The sequence below is a fragment of the Marmota marmota genome, unplaced genomic scaffold (genome assembly GCF_001458135.2).
Source record: "Marmota marmota marmota unplaced genomic scaffold, marMar, whole genome shotgun sequence".
Classification (NCBI taxonomy): Eukaryota; Metazoa; Chordata; class Mammalia; order Rodentia; family Sciuridae; genus Marmota; species Marmota marmota.
Genome location: NW_026000174.1, coordinates 884,471 through 903,232, shown reverse-complemented (window position 1 = coordinate 903,232; position 18,762 = coordinate 884,471). Strand labels below are relative to the sequence as shown.

The window sequence follows — 18,762 nt, the reverse complement described above, 5'->3', positions numbered from 1 at the left end:
TCTTTATATTTAATGCTGGTTCTTAAACAAAGAGTGTAGACTCTGCCCATGACTGGGGCCTGTCTTCTGTGATTCACATCAGGAAATCCTGATTGGGCTATTTTCTTCAGCCATCAGTGATGTTGGGCTGGTCTCCTGTATCACGGAAGAAGTTAATTCCAATCTCCTAAGTAAAGAAAATGACTCGACCGAATTCTAGAATACTACTGGAGAAGAGGACAGTGACTGTCCACATTTGTTGTGTAAACCCTTGCTTAATTCCCCATTTTAGGATAATGACCTACCTCTCAACTGGCTTTGGGACCTTCAATACAGAGCTTTTCTCTTTTTTGCTGTACTGTGAACAAATATAAACTCTTCAGCTAGATAATTGTGATTCTGGGAGTGTTCAATGCTTAAACTAATTTCTAACTATTCTTGCTTGCTGTAGCCTACTATCCATTCCAGCTTGCAGAGGTTAATGTCAGCACATATTTCTGAACTTGGAGAGTTCTGTATTGCACATTGGGTTGCTTTTGTTGAAAATTCAGTTTACTTTCTAAATCACTTACCACTTATGCATTTTAAAATTTATGTTAGTATCATCTCTTCAAACTTTTCATTTCATGTGATTTAAGAGGGGAAAAAATCCCTTTATTCAATTTGGATATTCAGGATAAAATGAAATTAAATGCCACAGTTCAATCTGCCCTTGTTGTTCTGATTGGCTTTTAAGGGTTCCACAGAAAATTCTGTTGTGGTGCAGGAGAAGGATTGAAAATATTAGCAGTTTGGGTAACATGTCTCTAACCACAGAGATAAATTATACAGAAAGATCCTTCTGTTCCTTTGGATCTCTATGTGAGTTCCCTTCTCCTAACAACCTATGTACAAGAACTATGATTTATTTGAAACCTCTAAATTGCTAACTAGCATCCTCATGTGTGTTTGGGTGGGTCTGTAGGTATATGTTAAACTGACATTGTTTTAAATTTATAAGCAATTTATTTTTTATTGATTTTATTTTTTAAATAAATGACAGCAGAATGAATTACAATTGTTATTACACATATAGAACACAGTTTTTCATATCTCTGTATATAAAGTATGTTCACACCAATTCATGTCTTCATACGTGTACTTGGATAATGATGTCCATCACATTCCACCATCATTGCTAACCCCCAGTCCCCTCCTTTACCCTCCTCTTGTAGTTAATTAAGGTATTTGAGTTCAAGACTAAGAATATTTCAGAACCACACTAAGCTTAGTAACACCCAATTACTAAGTTTAGTGTTAACAGCTAATGAAATATCATGGCTAGATACGGTCCACAAATAATCCTAAAACTTGTCTTTATCTGTTATTTAAACCTGTTTCTTTATCAGAAGCTACATTCCAGAAGAAAAAAAGGACTAATTTTACTTTTCATTTAATCTCACTATGTCATCCCACTTTAACTATCTCATATTAATTACCCTTATTCCAATCAGTCTCAGGTTTTCGTTTGTCTTATGTTTTACTTCCAGTAAAATATCACAGTCCTCTATGCATGCATGAGATACATTTCATATATATCTTATTCTGTATTGTCTGGTAATTTACAAAGTTCTATACAGGGTAGATGCTTAGGAACCATTTGTTTAGCTGTATACCTTCTCGTGAGTGTAACTACATTTTAAAAAAAATAAATGACAGAAGAAAGCATTGCTTTTTATTTTTATTACCTGCCTGTTGGCTATTAAATTTACTTTCAGGGTCATCCGAGTTGTTTCAGTTAACAAGATAAAGATCAAGTAAGATGAGTCTTGAATCCTTTGCTGAAGATTTGTTCTTATTTATTGCTGAGTGTTCCTCCTTTCATGTCTGCCAGTTGATAACAAGGTAAACACCACCCAAATAAGGCTGAAAAAATTTTTCTGTTTCGCCCATATTATCAGTTACCTTCCTATTTTTTTTTCCTCCAGAGGCACTGTATTCGTACTAGCACAGTTCATTCAAGAAGACCAGAAGCAGTCTTGTTTCCCTGTTTATACTCTGTCATCTTAATTATATTAATTGAGAAATGAATGTTGCCTTAAATTAGCAAGTCAACATTTTCTATGACATTTATCAAGATGAAGGAATGGATATCATTCAAAATACAGTTGTGGGTCTCTCTCATAATATTCTAATGATGTTGGCAAATGAAATTGACAATATGAATCACAAGTTGGTACAATTACAATGAATACTGGACACATACAAAAGCTGCCTTGTGCTATAAGTATGAGTAAGTCACTCAAAATACGAAAGAGGAGAGACAAGTTGGTCTCAAAAGATTACAGGTTTTGGAATTAAGATAAATTTAGGAAAATACTGGCTCTACTCATAAGAAAGATTAGCACTGTATATTTCTGAAGGAATATTGAGAGAATATAAGTTGACTTGGATGGTAGTACAAATAACCCTATTTTCTTTGATATTTTCAGTCATTCTTATTTTATTTCACCTGATAACACACTGCATGCTCAAGCACTAATGTAATATTTTAACAAAACTGTACATTTTTTATTTACAAATAAAATACATTGTATCTGTTGAACAGTTACTTTGCTCTGTAGGAAGATGTTATCACTTTCATGTAGAGTAGACAGAGGAGTTTCACTGTGGGTGTTAAGCTGCTTTTCAAATTCATCACTTCTCCCTTTGAAATAGCATCCTTAAAAGTATACATGCAAATAAGGGAAGGCTTGCATGGTGGATCACTAAAAATATTATAGTTACAAAGTAATTTTAAGGCCAACAGAGCACTGGTGATTCAATTTCTTATTCTGCCCATTTTATTTTATTTTTTTAACAAAGCAAGTTACCATAAATTGCTATCATTTAATATCAGAAAGTATTTTACCTTCAAAAAATAGCTTCTTCATTATACTTATTTATCAAGCTATAGAACTAAATATTTGTCACCTATTTATTATTTTATTTAGACCTTACTAAATTAGTGTTTTTTACCATATTGTATTCAGTGTAAAGTGCCTGCGACAGAGTAACCAAATCGATACTTGTTAAAGGAATAAATAAATGAGAAAATCCTTATCTAAATAAACCCATTCAACAACTACTACAAACACATAGACACATAAGTATTGTAAATAATTCCTTATACAAATAATTCTGTGGCTTGTTTATTTATTTTTACTCCTTTCATTAACCCTTCCAAGGGCCTACAGACCTGCATTTGGTAGTCACTAGTCTAACTATTTGGATGACTAATGTCCATTTCAGCCATCTGGACTGTCATGCATTTGCTGGACAAGTAGGATTAAATGCCATAATGCCCATAAAAGCATTCTGTAATCTTTAAAGCACTAACTAGATACAATGTACTGGTACCGTTATAGTTGTGACATTGATTCAGAATGCACAGAAATAAATCCTAAAGTAAACTTTAAAAACACAACACTAAAATAACCTTGTCTACTTGGAAATAATAAGATTCTATAGTTTTAAAAGTAAATTTTTTCCCAGAAGAGTGTTAACCATTGACCTTTTTGGTTATTTGGCTATATCATTCAGCCTACTATAGAAACTGTAAATAATGTAAAAATGAAGTTGCCAGGCTATCACAATCTCTTAAGACTACTGTGCTAAAGGTAGATACATTTATTTATTTTTTTTATGTATCATTAGAGCTAAGATTCTATTGTAGGGATTAAAAGTCTATTTGTAATGGATTTTTAAAAAAAATAACAATCTCTCCTCAGGTTGAATGAAAGACTTGTAGAAATAACAAATGTTTATTTGTTTGTTTGTTTAAAGAGGGAGGACATATGACCATTAAAAACACAGAAACTCCTATGTACCTTCAAATTCAATGTCTATTGTGGCATTGTCCTCTGTTTTACTGGACCTCCCTCCCTGGCCAACTCCTGGTTTCTCACTTGGCACTCCTCCAGTCAGTCTTCATTTTCATAGTCTGAACCTCATTTATGTCTCAAATAACTCACGTTACATGATGCTCATATTTCACAGAAGTCTCTAGAACTTTCACATTTTAATTTTCTTCAAATCTATTTTATCTGTCTTCCTATGCAAGGCTTTGTTTTGGGACAAATGAAGAATCAGCTGCTCAAAGTGGATGAGATGAGATTGAACCCATGGACTTGTTGTTAAGTGTTTTAAATATTTCACCTCTAAGTTTAACAGGAAATTATTGGCAGATTCAAGCCATATGTTAAAGGACACTGAATGACAAATTATGGAGTTGAATACAACAGCAAAGAAAGTGAGCTAAAATTATTTTTCAGAAGGATAATACAATTAAATATGTGTTTTAGAAAAAAATGAAAACAGGGGAGATGGATAGAGGAGAAAAAAATGAAGTATTTTTAATCCATGTCATCAGTCCACTTTAACAAATAAGAGGAATAAAAATAACTTTATTAGAAAGACTAATATATATACACAAAGAGTACATTCCTTATTATACTTAGCACATTCTTTTATTTTAGATAAAATTAAATCACTTGGGGATGAATAAGGAGATATTTCAAAATGCATCTTCTCTTCCAATTGCTTTGAACATTATGTTCCAGGATGATGAATTTAAAAAAAAGTCCTTCTTTGTTCTTCATTTCTTCTGCACTGACAAACTCAACATTCAAACCTGTACTCCTCACTCCCAACTAACTCTCCTCTCACTGAACCTGTGATGCTCAGGAGCCCCTAAACTTCAAGAATTAAAACTGGAGTTTATGTGCAAACCACCACTAATTCTGCATAAATGTTGAAATCATAATTCTTAACATAGCTGTATAAGAGGCAGAGCCATATTCAGAGATGAAAAACATCTGGATCAGTAGTAAGCAAAGTTTTTAGTAAATCAGATTAAATACTTTAGTCTTCGGAGGATATATGGTCTCTGTTACAGATATTCAGTATGGCCATTGTAGCCCTAAAGCAGCCAAGGACATTATGTAAACGAGCGTGACTGTGCCCAGTAAAACTTTATCACATTTTCTATGAATGCCACCAGAGAACTTATCAGTTCTCTGCAAAACAAGGGAAGAGCTGGCTGTGACCTGCTTTAGTAAAGAATAACATTCTATATTTGCCCTTGGTTATCCCTGGGTATTTTCAACTTCAAGCTTTTTAATTTATTAAGCCTAAATTTTATTGTGATCATTTCCTGCAAAAACAGTAATATCTTTTGAACACTTCATATATTCTCACTAAATTTTTGGTTTACAGAAAGTTAGATTGTTTCATATTACTTATTTAAAAATAAAAAATAAAAAAACTCTCTTTTCAGAATAACCTTGAATTATTAAATTTCCCTTTGTTAAAGAATATATACCTGAACAACAGTAAAAAATATTTTAATATTTTATACTGTAAGAGTCAAATTTATTTCTGAATTTAAGGATGGCCAATAATTCACAGATGGTTTACCATAGTGGTTCAGAGTACAAGCTACTAGCTAGTATCCTCTCTGGTACCTACTGTCTGTGGGATCTTGAGCACATTAGTTGTCTCTTGATTGTCATTAGTTGCTGCAGTTTCCTCAGCCAGAAAATGAAGTGAATAATAATTTCCAAATATGATTGCTATAAAGAATCAGTAAATATGTAAAGAAAAATCACATAGAACAATGTTTGCTAAACAAAGAACACTCTACAAATAACTATTATCATCCAATTATTTAAACAGGTCATCTACCCTAAGCTACCAGAACTTTTTGAGATGCAGAAGTCTTCAAAGTGATACAGGTCTGAGGTCTTCCAGGAAAATGAGGCAGCATAAAGACTCTCCTTTAATCCCAGATTTTTTTCCAACAAATCAGAAAGATTTCAGACATCTCACTCATAATAACAGGCATGAGTTTATTATAAGGGATGGAAAAAGGGGAAAGAGAATACTCTCAAGGGAGAGACTGGGTCTCCTCACAGAGGAGAGGTACACATGGCTCTCCTGTCCTCCAGTTTTATTTGAGTTCCAAGGAAATTTCCAAAGAGTCTTGCCCATGTTCATACCTTAAATTTTGACCAACAGTAGGATGATCTCAGACTTTGAAGTCCATACTGCCATGACAACTCTAGTTTACTTTGGCCCATACTGACCAGTTCTAGCCAGAACTTGTTCCTACAGATTTGCTTAGGGGAAATTACCCTTATCTCCTGGAGTTCTGGGATCTGTTCTCTATAAGGGTCATGGAAATCTCCTCTTTCAGGGAAACTTGTGTTCTTGTTAGCATTTAGGGGCCCGCAGATAGCAGGTATTTTCCTGACAAATGTAACATATCCATGGATTTTAACCAGGCAGGACTTCAAGTAAATTGCTTTTTTTTTTGTGGTGCTGGGGATTGAACCCAGGGCCTTGTGCATGTGAGGCAAGCACTCTACCAACTGAGCTATATCCCGAGCCTAGTAAATTACTTTTTAATAGTGAAAGCATGTGGAGGTCAGCATCTAGGGCCCATTTTATAGAATTATTTCCTTAACCTGATGTTCCCATCACTCAAGTCTGTCTGTCCCTTATCAAAAGCACCAGTGTTAGGTACAAAAGGTTAGTACAATATTGTAGGTTGTTCACATCTTACACATAGAAATCCTAGGTCTGATAACATCAGAACCTCTGTTCTCTTATTCTCCTTTTGGACATTTATGTTTGTTTGTTTTCTTTTTGGAGTAATAGCACCTTCCAAGGTAAACAACGTCATTTAAGATTCAGCTGCACAACTAGAGATCTTGGTGGCCTTTGATGAAATAAGTAATGTCTCTGAGTTTCAGTTCTTCATCTCTACATTCAAGTTAATTTTTGCTTTGAGATAGGAAAGAAATATCGTACTCTTCAAACTTCAATAGGGGTGTTTCCAATTTCCAGGAGTGGAAAAACATGGAATGAAAGCTCATAGCTTCTCTCTACCACCTCTTTCTTTCTTACTGGGAGACAGACTGGCTGACATGGTGAGACTAGGGAAGAGGTTAAGCAAGTGTGATTTGCCTCTTCTTTTGGAGGAATGATCTGTTTCCCCTACTTAAGAGTTCTGTTGTTTTTCTGTGAACCATCTGTCTAATCCAGGAAACTACTCCAAGGCATTTGGCCCTGTACACCCATGGCTTGGGATTTAGAGACAGCATTAAGAAGTCCATTTAGTTACAAATCAGATAATTGGCTTCTAATTAGTTAATATACATAAATTTCCATGACTCATTCTTTTTTTTTTTTTAAGTTTTTAATTTGAAGCCTGTACTTCTGTTTAATCAATGTTTAAACCCCTAATTGTGATAATTTGTTTCAGCACTTAATGGGTTAGTATGTGCACAGTGGTTAAATTTGATTTTATTTTGAGAATATTTTAATATAGTGTAGTCAAATCTTTCTCTCCTCATTGTTTATAACACATGAAGTGATATTTAAAATGTAATACAGAAAAGCATTTATTAGCAGCATTAGTCTTCTTGTTTTCTCATCTCCACTGATAACTTCTCATCCCAGGGTCAACCCCTACACACACTAATATTGACTGCCACTTTTCATTAACTTAATCCTTTTTCCTACCTGCAGCCCAAAATTCAATGACCACGTAAATAAACAAACCTCTCTTGCTGTGAATGAAGTATGCAAATATACAAATCCAGTGAGTTACTGAAAAAGACATCTAAAAAGTAGAGTATGGTATTTCTCAAATCACCATAAGCAAGATCAAAATTAAATGCAAAGAGAAAGAACATGTTAAAGATGTCAATGAATGAGTTTCTTTAATTTATAATGAGCTTTTTAATAAATTAATCAGGAAAATAAACAGAAAAAGTGGACTAAGTATATGAGTAATGAATGCATAGATTTTAGAAAAAATATATATGCATCAATTATTGACATTGAAAAAGATTATAATGTGACTCATTTATAAAACTGTTAAAATATTATGTTAATATTTTATTTATAAGATTATCAAATAATTTAATAATATGCTGTGCTGATGAAGATACAGAAATATAATGGCTATTCAGTGAGTAATTTGGTTCACCATTTAAATTATTTTTCATGATTATAAATTACATATTTGGAAATACATAAAATACTATTAAAATACTTTTCTCTTGGCTGGGCATGGTGGTACATGCTTATAATCCTAGAAGCTTGGGAGACTAATGCAAGTGCAAAGAGAACCTCAGCAAGTAGAGGCCCTAAGCAATTCAGCAAAACTGTCTGTCAATAAAATATAAAAAAGAGTTGAGGATGTGGCTTAGTGGTTAAGCACCCCTGGGTCAATCCCTGGTTAACCACCCCCTTCACAGTACTTTTGTCTTGACAGCATTTATCCTTCAAGATATAGTTCATAATTTTCCATTCCTTATTGGCTAAACTTCCCAAAACACTGATGTATATTTCATGGGTTCATTTTCTCACTTCCTACTTCTCAGCCATTTTATTCTTAATCTGTTATTTCTGCATTCAGTCATGTCTTACTAAATCACCAACTTTCTCTACCTCAATAAATCTAAAAGGCTGTCTCACTATCATTTACTGTTGATCTTCCAAAGTCAGCTGACCACTGCTTTCTCTCTTCCATTGGCTCAGTTGACACAACACTCTTGGTTCTCCTCCTCCATCTCTGGATTTGCCTTTTTACTCCTTTTCACAGTTCATCTGTTTTCCACAATCAATAAATGACAAGGACCCCCAAAGTAAGTTCTTAAACTTCCTTTCTTTTAATTTTATGCAACCATGTCTTTAGTTAATAAAAAAGATACTCTGTTCATTTACTCAGTTCTATTCATTGCTTAATTTTGTCTTTGAGCTCCAGACTCATGTATAGTTACTTCCTTATTATTATTATTTTTGTTTGAAAAGCACAACTTGGGACACTGACACAAGTGCAAAACTTATCCGAAACTCAACTCATTTTCTGCCCTCCAGTTTTTACTTGATTCTTTTTCAATGACCTTCTTCTCCATAAAATAACTATCATTCGCATTTTACACAACACAAAACCATAGGCATCATTCTGGACATATTTTCCACACTCTCTCACAATATCCAACACATTGTCAGCTCCCATGTATTTTCTACTCAGTAAATAAGTCTTAGATTTCCACCTTTTCACCATCCTTAGTCTACAGGAGTTCCATTTATGTTGGCACACTGGTTCCCCTGCATCCACCTTACCTCTTCTAATTCATATTTTATGTTCCACCATTATATTTTGGAAAATTGTATTTATCATATTCACATTCCTACAAAAAGTCTTTGCTAACAAAGTAATAAATATCAAAATACCACAAAGCTCAATATTGTGTTCCACTCTCCTCTTTAAACTTCTTTTACACAAGCTCCTCATATTCTCTGGATTCAACTTCATTGTTTAGAGAGCATTGTAAGTGGTCTGAGGCAGATACTTCTAAGTAACCGGCTACTCAGACACTGAACATTATATGACTAATACATTCTCCTTACCATAAATGTAGATGAGCAGATAAACAAAATCTACTCAAATTGGGATATAGTTGGCTTTTTGTATTATAAAATTATCATGAACATATCCAAAATTATAAAAGCATTTTACTAGTTTCTTTAATTTAAAAGGATAATGAAATAACACAAAAATGAAACTGAGCTGATCATAGTGTTGAAATATTTATGTAGCTAAAAGTCTTGCTGGTGATTCTCTGAATGCGTGAGTGCAATCTTAATCTTATCTACTCACTTAATCTCTTTGTATCTCTGTTTTCTCCCCTATAAAACAGGGTATTTAAGTTTTGACATGTCCAACACTTTAAAGCATTAAATGAGACACTGTCTTTCTCTGTCACTCCCTCCTGACCACCCTCTCCATCACCCCACTTGAAACTCAATGAAAATAATTTTTCCCACCCTGAATTTTCATGACACTGAATAGTCTAGCAGACAACTATACTTGTTTTCAAATGGTTTAATTTAGAATAGATAGATATTCTAGTGGTTCAAGGATAAATAATAATATCTACTTCTGGATAATAACTTCCATGACAGTTTTAACAGAACAATTATTTCTAACTCGATAGGTAAAATATCTATTAGTATAAATTCTTATTTTTCCTATTTTGAAAAATATTGAGATTTTACTCTAAATTCCAGAAAACTTTTGAAATTTAAGTACATTTCCTTCCGTGGCTTGGTAATAATCTTTATTGAACAGAGACTCTTAATTCAGACTTATATTGTAGTTAACCATAGACAAACAAACCTACCTTTGAATGGTTAAAGTAATAAGTTCCAAGTTCATGCTTGGAAACAAGTATAAATTATAAACAATGTATCTCACATGATATTTTCCCATGTCTAGAATGACTGCAGTGTATTCTTTCAGATTATTGATCTCATCCTGCTATAAGGGCCAAATTGTTTAACAAGACCATTTCAGGGACCTGAATAAGGCATTTTTATTGGTAATGAGACAACAGAATACCCAGACCTTAAATGGGAAGACCCAGTGTCCAGGTCCACATCACTCTAATGTTCTATTGATGTGGAGCACAGATGGCTGGATGTGATAATGGATGAAGTTGTCTTAGCAGCAGAGTTGTCTTAGTCCTGCCAAACACTTTAGCTGAATGACTTATTAAACATGGCTGATCTAAGGCAGCTGGAGAAATTTATAAGTAACTACATCAATAGAATATGGAAACTTCTAGAGAAGTCTGAAGTGGCCTTTTTTATTATACCATTGATTCAGAATTCAAATGGTTCATCAGAACCATTCATACAAGAGTTGGGAGAAAAAAGGGGTGACAAGAGAGACTGGGAGAATATATGTAAACGAAATGATCTTAAAGAACTAAGAGGAGTTACAGAGTAAAATGACAATTTTTTGAAGGGAAGTTTGATATTAAAATACTTACTTAAATTAAAATTATCTAGGATTGCTGCTTCAAAGACCCAGGGGCTAATATGGAACCAGGAATTTGCTATCAAATTATAACTCCTGACATGTTCTATTCTACAGGAGACAGGTAGTAAAGAAAATCACAGGGGCATACTTTATATATAAACAGAGATAGACAAATTGTGGTATATATGTGTATTAAGAATTGTAATGCAAAAAACCCCCCACAAAGTACATGTATAAAGGCAAAAATAAAATAAAATAAAATAAAATTCACATGTCAAAAAAAAAAAAAGAAAATCACTTGGTTATGAGGCATGGAATTTAAATTATGTGACTAGGTATGCCATCCAAATTTTGAGGGTTTAAGTCTTCTCATTTGTACAATGAAAGAGGGTAGATGTTCTAACTTTTTTCTTACAACTATTAAATTTTGCTTTTCTCTTCCATAGCACTATTATTTAATATTTATTGAGCTTTAGAATCTTTTTCTATAAAATGAAACATCATGCAGATTTTTCTTGGATGTATTTTTTTATAGCATTTGTTACCTCCTACCTGTAAGCTCCATAAAAGTAATAATTATTGTCTGTTTCATTCATTGATTACATAAGCAGTGTAACACATGGGAGACACTCAATACTTTCAAATGAATGATTAAATGAGATGATGTATGTAAAGTGCTCAACATAGTAATTGGCACAAAACATTTGATAAGTGGTCCTATTTGATAAATGGTTATGAAAAATATTTTCATTAACAACCACAATACCATCTCTCTAAGATGGTTGTAGTAAGTAGGAATGTTTGAGAAATAAGTTGAATGGAACTTAGAACCATACTGTGGTTTTCAGATATCTGAAAGAGTAAAACATGCCACTTTTAAAGAAAAGAACATGAGCCAAGAGTTGAAAATAGCAGTGTCATATTTAAAATTCAGAGTAAAGAAGACTTTTCTAACAAAAATATTGAAAAATGAAATGAACTAGTGCGCGTGCAAATGTAAACTATGATGTAACCAATCAATGAAGGGATTGAAAAATATAACTAAGGTTATATTTTTATATTTGTTCTTGCAGGAATTAAATAATTTGGAGATCATTTCCCATTATTAGTATATTAAGAATAAATTTTAAAATACGTTAAATATATAATTTTAACTTTATGGTATAGCCAGCAATAAAATCATAGATGGAAAATTGAAAATATAGTAAAGACCAATTTTTTTGGTAAATACTACCAATCTTGTCATTTAATACTGACAGTAGCAGCAGATTGGAGCTGCAGAATTCTTAACTTGATATCATAAAATACTTAATGCCAGTATCTTTCCTGTTGTTTAAACCCTAGTGGTAACACTAGATTTGGGAATGAGAATATTGTCACTGAGTATATCCTTGGTGTGTATGAAACTAACTGATGCTTCACCTGCCAGCTAGGGAAAATTTTGGACAAAATGTATAACATCGATGAAAAAGAAACCTCACTCAATACCATTTTTATGAAGGATGTATGACCTCATACCAAAATAGCCTCATCAATCAGATCAGACAGAAAGAATTAGTTACATAAAATGACTGTCAGAAAATGTCTCAAGTAGGAGCTGAGTTTGACCACAGAAGGTCAGTTAAGCATTTGGAAAATAAAGAATGTTCTCTTTAACAAGACATCAAAAGTCAACAGCAAATAAGATGTGTTTCTACTGTGGACAGAAATATTAAGAAAGGCAGTGGTTTCTAAGGCTTTTGCTATTCATTAAATTGGCTGCTTCTTAATACATGATATGATGCGTGGTAACCTTTTAAAACAATGTGGAATGGTAGAAACTTACACATTGTTGACAAACCGTGATGTTGCATCTCAGGGGTGAATGTTTCATTCACACATTCAGACTATAGATTCCACTTAAGTATCATAACAGTTAGTTTTGTGCAGCAATTGGGCCACAGGTGCTCAGATATATGGCCAAATATTATCATCCCTGTGTTTGTGAAAGTGTTTTGGATAAAACCATTTGAATCAGTAGATTGAGAGTATACTTTTTCATGTGGATGTGCTTCATCTGAGCAACTGGAAACCTCAACAGAAGGAAGGGGTTGGGTAAGAGGAAACCGTTTTTGTGTAACTGCATCAGCTGGGACATTGGTCCTTCCCAGGCTTTGGATTTGGGGTCAAACTTTGGTTCTTCTGGAGTCTGGAGGTTGGTGGCTTTCAGACTGAAACTTAACACTGCCAGCTCTTGGAGTCCTCAACCTGTACTCAGACTTGAACTACATGTCAGCTTTCCCAGATTTCTAGATTGCCAATTGCAGTTCTTATGAATTCACAGCCTCCTTAAACATATGACCTAATTCCTTATAAAAAAAACCTCATACGTATATTATAAAGTGTGTATACATTCACTTTTGATTGTTTCTCTGGAGAACTTGATTAATACACTGATTCAGCAATATTAGCAGGTAAGGGTCTGACCTGTGCCAATCAAGTAAACTTTCTGGATATTAATATCAATCCTTGTAAAAGTTAATGTTTTAGAACACTGTCCTAGTAACAATGCAGACAAGGCAATCTGAAAAGGTAAAAACATGTTTGGAATATGGAAATTTTGAGTTAATTTACCAATGTTTTAAAAATTAGTTCTAAAATAATTCCTTATTTTTAACCCCAAATCCTATTATTCTATATTACATATTAAACCTATATAGTCCTCATAATCAACCTCAAAAGGAACAGAAACAAGTTTGATATGTGTTTATTTCTCAAGATATTAACCTAGGCACTTAAGAATCCATCTCATTTAGTTATATTTTTGAGGAGGTAAGGACTCATCTCTCTGTGTTCATTCCTCTTATCTTTATTAATCTGTACAAGGCCTATCTATTTATTTTCCATGATTTTCTTCAATACTGGTACTTTATGATACTTAAGCTCTACTTCCACTGAACAGCTTAAAATTCTAAAGCATCTGTCCTCATGCATCAAAAGATACCATGCTGCCAAAACCATGGCATTAACTGTATGTGGATTTTCTCATTGTTACTCACCTGCCCAGAAGCAGAAATTCTCCTGCAAGACCCAGGCGTCTCATAGCCATCAGCAGACCTCTCACTGTCATGCCCTCACAGAAGCAGGCCACCACCCGTGCCTTGGGCAAGTGACTTCTGAGCTTTTTCAGCAACTTGTCGAAGCTCTGCTCCCCTGCGTTGCTGTAGATTTTGTAAGAGTGGGCAATGCAAATCCCTTCCTTGGCTGACATATCTTTGAAAGCCTCCATTCCACTTTCACCATAGTTGCCTGTGTGAAAACATGGATAAGCAAAAGGAAAGTGAAATGAGAGAATCACATTAATTGGATACACTTAGGATGCAAAAGAGTTAAGAATGTGCAGGTCTCTTGATGGTGTTGGACATGGAACTTGAGAATCTGAATTTGAGGTTTTGTTCTTTCACTGACTTATTTGTCTTAGACAAGTTAAAAATCAAATTACATTACAAATACATTCATTGATCTTTTATATTTTTACTGAGACACAGAACATCATAAAAGTCCAAGTAATTCAGCTTCCCTTTTGATTCAAAATAGTTCATTTTAAAAACAATTATCAAGTATTATTAATTTGTTTTCCATTTTTAAATTAAATTTACTTTTAGCAAATGGATAAAAAGCAGTATTATGCATACTAATGGGTAACATGGGTAACATGTAATGCTTTGATACATCTATACATTGTATAATGCTTAGATCAGGTTAAACATATCTACCTCTTTGAATTTTTATAATTTATTTATGGAAAATTAAAAAAAATTCTTCTAGCTTTTGAACTGTACAGTTCATTATTGTTTTCCTTGGTGACTCTGCTGTGTAACAGTAAAAAAGAACTTTTTACTCCTAATTGTAATTTATCATGCATTGTTTGGTCTTTTCCAAACATTACATTACAGATTCTACATTTCATGCATGATATATATCTATATCTATATCTACATCTATATCTATATCTATATCTATATATCTCTCTATATATATAAATAATGGAATATATGCAATATATCTTTATATACTGCATTTTCCTTATTCATTCATCAGTTTATGGACACTTATGTTCTTCCATTTCTTAGTTATTATGAGTAGTAGTATGATCAACATAGGTGAGCAGATGTCTCATCAACATACTGATTTGATTTCCCATAGATTCATTCTTGTATTCAACTGCAAAATCATGTATGGTTTATAGCTACATTTTTTGTCTCCATTGAATTGAACTTCTCATTGCTTTTCTCTTTATGATAATTTTACCCCACTGCTTTTGTTTGGATATGCTTTATAACCCAAAGATTCATATGTTAGAAGTTTGGTCCCAGAGTGACAATGTGGAGGTGGTAGAACCTTTAAGAGGAGGGGCTTGGTAATAAGGTTGGTGGGGAGGTCTATACTCATGAGTTCATTAATACTGTCTTCTGGAAGTAGGTAATGTCTGGTAGGAGTAGATTTTTCCCACTGGTTGTTATGAAAGGCTCTTACCCAGTCTCTTGTTACCTTGCTCTTCCTGTTATAGTACATTCCCTTTTTGTTTCCCTACCACGTGTATTGTAACTGGACCCCAGAAATATGATGTATGGACTTTCTAGTCACCATTGTCATGAACTAAATAAGCCTTTTTCCATTATACATTATCTAGCATCAGGTATTCTGTTATGGAAATACACATTCATTAAGATTTTTGTGTTAAAAGACACAGTATATACATGTAATATGTATACTATATATTGTATAGATGTTTTCATACAAATATTTTTTATAGAGTATTACATTGTATAAAATATTAGATATACTAAATTATGTTAATAGCCATCAGAATTTATAGTTTGCTCTTAACTAAAAATCCCATATGGTTTATTTAGATTAAGTTTTATCATAAATAAGTGTACAAGCTCATGAAAAACATTTTAAGTTTTATTCTATGTAACCATAGGTAAGTTGATGGTAAATAAATTCAAAGTCCTTTCCAAAATCCAGGGGTTAATGAATAATGGCTCTCTTTTAAATATGAAAAACAGAAATTGATATTTATAATCAACTCTATAGAAAGCACATCTTTCTTTATAGATGTGATCCCATTTGACTCCTGAAATAATATTTTGAGGTAAGTAATTCAACCCCCATTCCATGGATAAAGCAGATAAGGCAGTTAGGTCTACATTGACCCTGTATTTTATATGCATGAGCAGTAAATGAAGACTGAACTTCACCCAGAGAGCTTCGAGAGTGCAGGTTCTGCTCCCTCCACTCTTCTGAGGTTCTCAGAAGTCTCAAAAGTTCAAATGGTATCTGCTTTCTCTTTCCTACATGAAGATGCTTTCAATTTTAGATACATTTTGAGCATTTTTAAAGCTTTATAAATCACATTAGGCCCATTTTCTGCATTTTTGAAGATTAGTTGGGCAAGGGAGTTTGGTTTGAAGTATGCAGGAGCGTATTACAAGTCAGGCAAGCTGTAGAATGCAAAAATAGGTAACTGGTCTAAAAATCAACTAGACCTAGGAACTAGAACTTCATCAGAAGAAATAGACATCAAATGAACAAGGAGCAATGAGCATTGGGCATTCAGTTGCACAGTTTCCCATGCCTAGAAGTGAGATGACTTATTTATAAATAACTACATGGTATAACAGTTTGATTTGGAAAAGTCAGTTCAGTTCATATATATTAGCTCAGTGCTCCTTACAAAAACTGTGTAAAGGTAAATATCATGTTCTCCTCATAGCTGATGAAATTAAAATCCAATCGTAGCAAATAGGTGTCTGAGTGTTGCCTTGAACATGTATCTTCTGATTCCTGAAACTGTGTGTGCTCCACCATGACATAGGTGCCTTGCTACAAATGTGACCTTCAGACACAGATGGTTGTTTTTCTTTTTTTGTGTGTGTGGAGGGAGCATTTACCAGAGATTGAACTCAGGGGAACTTGGCCATTAGGCCACGTCCCCAGCCATATTTTGCATTTAATTTAAAGAGAGGGTCTCACTGAGTTGCTTAGTGCCTTGCTGTTGCCTTGAATTCGTGGTCCTCCTCTGGAACTGCTGGGATAACAAGCATGTGCCACGGTGCCTGGCTGAGGGTAGATTTTTGCATAGTTCTGTCTTCATGGACAAATTGCAAAAGGGCAAAGCAGAGTAGGCCTGCTTGAGTCCCAGCCAAACTCAGTGGTGGACCAGCTGCAACTTTTTTCCTTTTCCAGAATTGAAAGCAACAAGAAGCCTCTGTGATGATGGCAGGTGGGCAATCCAGTTATTTTGCAATTAGAAATGTTTAAAGGGTGCTTTCTGAAACGTGCCAAGGGGCCTAAATTACTGGTTTTACACTAATCTGACTAATCTATTATTCTTTGATTTATTTTTAGCCATCTCCATTTTTCAACTACCTTCCACTCAGTGCTTTGATTTAATGCTGAGGCAATTACATAAATAATTTGAAGTGAGGTATAGTGATTATGATGAAAATAATAAATTTTTTCAAAATATTCATCAACAAGAAAAACATTGAGAAATTCATAGTCTTTAGCATCTCTCCAAAAACCTTTGTTTTAACATTGTTTTTATTTATACAACATGCTGTATAAAAGCAGCTTAGAACAGCTCATGTATTGGGGAAAATTATCACAAGACTCAAAATTAGACTAATAATTAGAATCATAATAATAGACACAAATAAGTTTTCTTTCTTTGATACTTTTTCTTTGTTCCATTTACTCCTACATCCTCCACAGAAGGCAAATAAAAATCTTGAAATGATATGTATATTTGTTCAAATAAGATCATCAAGTAGATACTAAATGAATATGGAGTACTCTTTCAGAAATCCTTCATTATAGGAAATAGTCACTTTAAAGAAAGTATTGGGCTCCATCTTCCAAATTAGGACTTTTAATCTTAGTTGGTCCAAGTTATCATTCACCAAAAAGGTGAAATTAAAATTCCCATATAAGTGATTACTTAAAAATACATTCTATAAGGCATTTAATGGTAATCCCTTGTTGCTGCTATGGCCGTGCTGCATCTTACTGACATCAGTTAGTGAAGAAAATCAAAGCTTTTTCTCATGGGAGTTGCTACATTATGTCCTTCCCTAAAAAATACACATGAGCAGCTTCAATCAGTCACTAAATTCTGCCCTTTGATAGGGGTCGGATGTTCATCAAGCAATATTAGCCCAAACTACGATATTGAGGGGGTTAAGGCTTAAACTAGTGGGTAACTAAAATAGACAGGAATGAGGAATGTGAGGAATGCCTGAGAATGAAACATCCTCTCATTTTATTGATCTCTTTTATAAACATTATACTCCTTTATTTTTTAAAAATATATACCTTTTCACCCATAAAAGCCACATGTGCAATGAGTATAGCATTTTTAAGGCTATATTGCAATCATGTTTATCTTCCTGTATTATACAAGTTCTTCAAGACAGATGTCTATCCTCACAACAAAATAATGTGTATATATTGAACGGAAGGAGAAAAGGAAGTTACATGGTACAAGGAATATTTTTAAATATGATCAAATAACTAAGACCTAGGTGGTTTGGATGCCTGAGATATGAATGGAAACTTTTTGTAAAGATTGTTTTGAAAGTTAGCATCAACTATCATGTATTGTCATCAAGGTTCCATGACTTATAATAATTTTATGGCTTTGAAAACCCTTTCTAGAAATTTCTATGTTTTCATCAATGGCTCAATTAGTTCAAACCCTCTGCTGTCGTTTCTCTAAAACATGACCCATATGATACAGTATTCCACATGAAGCTGGGCATTATTGGCTCACATCCAGAATTTTTTTTTTAATTGGAGCTATTATTATTGGTGCTAGAAAGATCTCATTTAGCAAATTCACTTTAGATAGTTGTTTAAGAATCCATTATGTCAGCAACATT

At 33.6% G+C, this 18,762-nt stretch overlaps 1 protein-coding gene across 3 annotated transcripts in view; it reads right to left on the bottom strand.

Annotated features, from left to right (window-relative positions):
* The window catches only part of Grm5 (glutamate metabotropic receptor 5), a 464,736-nt gene that overhangs the window by 281,082 nt on the left and 164,892 nt on the right, over positions 1-18,762 (bottom strand). For all 3 annotated transcript variants that reach the window (XM_015477321.2, XM_015477320.2, XM_048787923.1), the window contains exon 3: positions 13,876-14,125. In XM_015477321.2, coding sequence (XP_015332807.1) covers positions 13,876-14,125 — 250 coding nt within the window. The remainder of the gene's footprint in view (positions 1-13,875; positions 14,126-18,762) is intronic.